This window comes from Echinops telfairi, unplaced genomic scaffold (genome assembly GCF_000313985.2).
Source record: "Echinops telfairi isolate 266 unplaced genomic scaffold, ASM31398v2 ScPeMD7_7458;HRSCAF=8496, whole genome shotgun sequence".
Lineage (NCBI taxonomy): Eukaryota > Metazoa > Chordata > Mammalia > Afrosoricida > Tenrecidae > Echinops > Echinops telfairi.
The window spans coordinates 30,159,753-30,165,337 of NW_022111358.1; the positions used below are offsets into that span (position 1 = coordinate 30,159,753).

The 5,585-nt window shown below is 61.6% G+C and overlaps 1 protein-coding gene across 1 annotated transcript in view; it reads left to right on the forward strand.

The window, feature by feature from the left end:
* Positions 1–180: 180 nt before the first annotated feature.
* CNTNAP1 (contactin associated protein 1) overlaps positions 181–5,585 on the forward strand; it is a 14,273-nt gene continuing 8,868 nt past the window's right edge. Inside the window, exons 1-10 of the mRNA XM_045299453.1 lie at positions 181–323; positions 1,147–1,248; positions 1,336–1,529; positions 2,120–2,267; positions 2,350–2,553; positions 2,856–3,040; positions 3,463–3,606; positions 4,164–4,425; positions 4,901–5,050; positions 5,186–5,357. Coding sequence (XP_045155388.1) covers positions 260–323; positions 1,147–1,248; positions 1,336–1,529; positions 2,120–2,267; positions 2,350–2,553; positions 2,856–3,040; positions 3,463–3,606; positions 4,164–4,425; positions 4,901–5,050; positions 5,186–5,357 — 1,625 coding nt within the window. The 5' untranslated portion in view covers positions 181–259. The remainder of the gene's footprint in view (positions 324–1,146; positions 1,249–1,335; positions 1,530–2,119; positions 2,268–2,349; positions 2,554–2,855; positions 3,041–3,462; positions 3,607–4,163; positions 4,426–4,900; positions 5,051–5,185; positions 5,358–5,585) is intronic.

Below are 5,585 nucleotides of genomic sequence, written 5' to 3' on the forward strand. Positions count from 1 at the left end.
GCGTCAACATCGCCGGGGGGGTGCTGACGGGGGGAGGTGAGAAGGTGGAAAGGAGAGGAGAGCGGAGACCCAGGAGAGCGAGAGCGAGAGCGAGAGAGAAGGTTGAGGGAAGAGCGGAGGGAGGAGGGAGGCAGGGAAAGGAGCAGAGACTGCGGCCCGGCCCGCCGTTAACCCCGAGGGGAGAGCTGGGAGCCGGAGCCGGAGCCGAAGCCGGCGCAGGGAGGCGGCCGCCTGCGCCGGGGACTGTCAGCTCCGCACGATGCACCTCCGGCTCTTCTGTATCCTGCTCGCTACGGTCTCCGGAGCCCAGGGCTGGGGCTACTGTGAGTGCGGGGCTCGGATACAGGCGAGGACGGGCCGGGGAGCTCAGAGCCTGCAGGGCGGATCCCGCACCGCATTGCGGCGGGGTGGTCGCGGGCCCCTTCCCGGCAGGCGCGCGCCCGCTCCTGCTCATCCTTTCCAGCCTCTCCCCCGCGCTCCGCAATGCAGCTCGGAGGCTGGCTGGCGCGCGCAGCCGGGCTAGGGCTGGGCTTCCAGCGGAGGATGGAGTCCGGCAGGGCGGGGACGTGGGGCCGGGCTGCCAGCGGGAGGAGGGTCCAGTTAGGGATGACCGGGGCTAGGCTTAAGGCTTTGCCAGGGTCTGGATTGGCCTCTGGAGCCGGCCCCAGGGCTAGGGTTTGGGGCTGGGGTTGGGTTTGATGGCATGTAAGCAGATTCTGGTGACAGTGCTGTCTGGCTGGGACGGGACCAAGGCCTGAATTGGAGCTGGCAAGGGAGGGTTTGGGGGCTAGTGAGTGGCCCTGTCCTTAAGGCCCGGCCTGAAATGGTGTCCTGCTTGTGATGTATGCTGACCTTTGGCATTGGGTTGAGGGCAGTAAAATCCCCTGGATCCCCAAGGGCAGGAACTGAACATGGAAGGGACTCGCAGTTAGGTCCCCTGGGCTAGTCTGGGAATTCCCCTGGAGGAGAAGGCAGCCTCCGCACCGACCCCCCCCCCCTGTGTCTGTTGTTTTAGGTGGGGGCTGGCCTCGCCCATGAGGGTCTGAGAAGAGGGAACTCTGGCTGCCTTAGTGGGCTGAGCTTTGGGGAGGCCTGGGAGGGGCCGATCTGACCATAGTGTCCATTTCCCCACCCCTCCAACCCCAGATGGCTGTGACGAGGAGCTGGTGGGACCCCTGTACTGGCGCTCACTGGGTGCTTCTTCCTACTACGGGCTCCTCACGGCGCCTCGCTTCGCTCGTTTGCACGGTGAGCGGGTGCACCCGGCGGCGGGGTGGGGTGCTTCTGAGGGCTGGGGAAGGGCAGCATGCCAACGGTAAAGCCCTTGTCCTGCAGGCATAAGTGGATGGTCACCCCAGATCAAGGACCCGAATCCCTGGCTCCAGATAGATCTAATGACGAAGCACCGGATCCGGGCCGTGGCCACGCAAGGCTCCTATAACTCGTGGGACTGGGTCACACGCTACATGCTACTTTATGGAGACCGCGTGGACAGCTGGACTCCATTCTACCAGCGAGGCCATAACGCGGTACTCGAGCTCCCTAGAACTCTTGGGGCGTCCCCTGGGGCTCGCACCGGCAAGGCAAGGGTGGAGGTGGCGAGTCCACAGATGAGGTCCACTTGCCACCGTTCTGGGGACTCAGGCCAGCATGGCTGTCAGGTCACCTTGTGTGCATGTGCAGGACAGCCCACGACCAAAGCATTTAATAAACCATAGTGGTTGGGCTGCTAACCACAAAGTCAGCAGTTCAAAACCACCAGCTGCTCTGCTCTACCCCGGCAGAGTGACAGTCTAGGAAGCTCACAGGGCCAGTTCTACCCTGCCCTATAGGGTCGCTATGCGTCGGAGCAGAATGAATGGCAGGGAGGTTTCTTGTTTCTTTTTTTCTTTCTTTTCCTTTTTTTATTTTTTGAATCAGAGAGCTTCCGGAAGGAAGGGTCGTTACCATGGCGCGGGATCAAAAGAGTAGGCCAGTGGGAGAGGGCACGTCCAGCTAGGGAACCTGTTCCCAAGGCCACAAAGGCAGCGTTTGCCCTCCCCAAAGTCAAGGTGGAGGCCGCGGGGAGATGAAGCCGCGGGGGGCGGGGGGGGCGTCATCCCTCCCCTCGCCCCTGCAGACCTTCTTCGGGAACGTGAACGAGTCGGCGGTGGTGCGCCACGACCTGCATTTCCATTTCACCGCGCGCTACATCCGCATCGTGCCGCTGGCCTGGAACCCGCGCGGCAAGATCGGCCTGAGGCTCGGCCTCTACGGCTGCCCCTACAGTAAGCGGCGTCGGGGCGCTGGGTGGCGGCGGCGGCGGCGGGGGCGGTGTCCCCGTAACCCACAATCTCCTGACACACTCAGAGTCCGACGTACTCTATTTTGACGGCGACGACGCCATCTCGTACCGCTTCCCAAGAGGGGCCAGCCGGAGCCTGTGGGACGTGTTCGCCTTCAGCTTCAAGACGGAGGAGAAAGACGGGCTGCTCCTGCACACAGAGAGCGCGCAGGGCGACTACGTGACGCTGGAGCTGCAGGGGGCCCAGCTGCTGCTGCACATGAGCCTGGGTGAGCCTCCACCGCTGCCTCAAGCCGTCTGGGTTCCAGGCTCTGCCACCCACTTGGCCTGTGACCTGGGACGAAGCGCTTCCCTAAGCCTTCCTTTCCTCAGTGTCCTTGTCGAACCTAATGCTCTACTTGCTCCTACCAGCTGGGAGATGTAGCCGCCCTGCTCCATCTTATCATGCGGATAGGAAAACCAAGGCTCTAATAGGTCAAATGGCCAGTGGGCCGGGTCCCCTGGCTGCCTTGTCAGGCATGCTGGGGGTCCTTGGGGCTCAAGGTTGGACCCTGTCCTACCCCACCCTCAGGCAGCAGCCCCACCCAGCCAAGGCCAGGCCACACGACCATGACCGCCGGAGGGGTCCTCAACGACCAGCACTGGCACTACGTGCGCGTGGACCGATTCGGCCGCGATGCCAACTTCACCCTGGATGGCTACGTGCAGCGCTTCGTGCTCAACGGAGACTTTGAGAGGCTAAACTTGGACAATGAGGTAAGCTGGGCAGGTGCTACAGCGGGGCGTGGTGGGCAGTACCTGCTCTTGCCAGGAGTCCCTAGATTTCCCAAGGAGCTGGCCAACCTGCTCACCAGCGAGGCCCCTGCTTGTTGTTGCTGTTAGCCTTCAAATTCCAGGATGCTACCATCTCAGAACTCCTGGGATGAGGCTGGGCACCTGGGGATTCGACCAGGTGAGAAGGCTTGCCCCCTGGGGTCCTCCCACATCTCTGTGGAGTCGGGAAGACCTTGTCTAGCGTGCTTGGTGGGTGACGTGGCTAGTTCAGGGGTGTGCAGCCCGTTTGTGGTGGACACAGCACCTGACCCCAGACCTGGGGCTGAGCTCTGGGTTGTAATACAGGTGCCTGGGAAACCTGCACGCAGGTGTGCGGGGAAGCTCACGGCCCACCCTGCCCGCAGATATTCATTGGGGGCCTGGTGGGCGCGTCACACAAGAACCTCGGCTATCGGCATAATTTCCGCGGCTGCATAGAGAATGTCATTTTCAACCGCGTCAACATCGCCGACTTGGCCGTGCGGCGCCACTCTCGGATCACCTTTGAGGTCAGTGTGCCGTGGACCTTGGAAGACGGGACCCCAAAGCTGCTTGGGGAGCAGAGAGTGGGAAGAGCATGGGATAAACACCAGGACCCCTCTCCCCACCACCGGTTAGGTGCCCAGGCAGCGGAATATCCCCGATGCCACTTGCTAGGTGAATAGTTGGGGAAATTGGAGGCTGGAGGAACATGGCCAGGCCGGGGCCACAGGCTGTGGCGTGGCTAAGTCAGCGCTTGAACCCAGGACCCTGCATCCTGTATCCTCACCCCACCCCCACTGGGAATTGCTGACAGCGGAGTCCCTGGCCCTAAATCACTTCTGGACTTTGAAGGGGAGGAAAGGAGGGTTGCCTGTGAGCAAGCCAACTTGGTTGAGAAACCTTTTCACAGCTAGACAGATGTGTCCAAGAGAGAAGGTCCAGGTGGAGGGGGGTGGCTGGAAGGGTCTTGACCAGTGGAGACATTGAGTGCTTAGCCAAGGTGCTGGCAGCAGCAAGGCCCAGAGCCAGGGGCACCGGCTGGTGGGCCTGACGGATCTTGGCTGGCCCTTCCTTTCACCCCCAGGGTAAGGTGGCCTTCCGGTGTCTGGACCCAGTTCCGCACCCCATCAACTTTGGAGGTCCTCACAACTTCGTGCAAGTGCCTGGCTTCCCCCGACGGGGCCGCCTCGCTGTCTCCTTCCGCTTCCGCACCTGGGACCTCACGGGGCTGCTCTTGTTCTCCAGCCTGGGGGACGGGCTGGGCCACGTGGAGCTGATGCTCAGTGAAGGGCAGGTCAACGTGTCCATCGCGCAGATGGGTCGAAAGAAGCTTCAGTTCGCAGCTGGTGAGATGGGGGCAGTGGGCGGTGCCAGGAAGCTAGAGAGGGGTGGAGGTAGTAGGCTGTGACCAGAGGCCTTTGCAGACTGGAAGGGAAGGGCAGGACCTCCCCCTCTGCAGGCAGTCCTCTGACCTGGGGGGAAGGTGGGTGTGGCTGGAGGGGGCTGGGAGGCAGGTCTGAGCTGGGCGAAGGACACCTATCACCAAAAGGCGGAGTCTGGAAATGCCTCCGTGTCAGCGGGTCCCTGGACGTGCTCGGTATTTGCTTGTGACTTTGCAGCCTGTGTTGGTCGCAGGGGTTGTGGATGGATGAGGACCACAAATGCTCAGAGACGTCACCTCTCCGTGTGATGCGTGCAGCAATGGGGGCGTGTCACATACACCGCTGTTGGGGTCTCTTGTGGTGGGGTGGCTGCTATCCCTTGTAAGACACCCTTTGTCTGTGGTCACCTCCCCCCCCACCCTTATCCCTTCTCATCCAGGGTACCGCCTCAACGATGGCTTCTGGCATGAGGTGAATTTTGCGGCACAGGAAAACCATGCTGTCATCAGTATCGATGATGTGGAAGGGTCAGAGGTCAGGGTCTCGTACCCACTACTGATCCGGACAGGGACCTCATATTTCTTTGGAGGTAAATGGGGACCCACCTGGCCAGATCCACTTGGAAGGGGAAGGGGCAAAATGGAGAGTTGTGGCCCGAGCCCCATCTCTTCCTTCACGCCTGGGGTCTCCCTCGAGGGGTGCCTCATGAGGGTCCTTGTTCCAGGGTGTCCCAAGCCAGCCAGCCAGTGGGGCTGCCATTCCAACCAGACTGCATTCCATGGCTGCATGGAGCTGCTCAAGGTCGACGGCCAGCTGGTCAACCTGACTCTGGTGGAGTTCCGGCGCCTCGGGCACTTTGCCGAGGTCCTCTTTGACACATGCGGCATCACGGACAGGTAAGCAGAAGTCCCCTCGCTACAGGGTGACCCCTTCAAAGTCCTCTCCCCACCATGCCCCGGGAAGAGTGAGCTTTCTCTCACTCTCTTCTGCCTTCCCCTTTGTCTCAGCTCCTCGGTCTCCCAGGTGGAGACCGTCCCTCCTGGACCTCTCACCTCCCATTTCTTTCCTTCAAATGACCACATGTTCAGGATCAGAAGGAAGCACCTGCTTTGGGTCCCGGGACT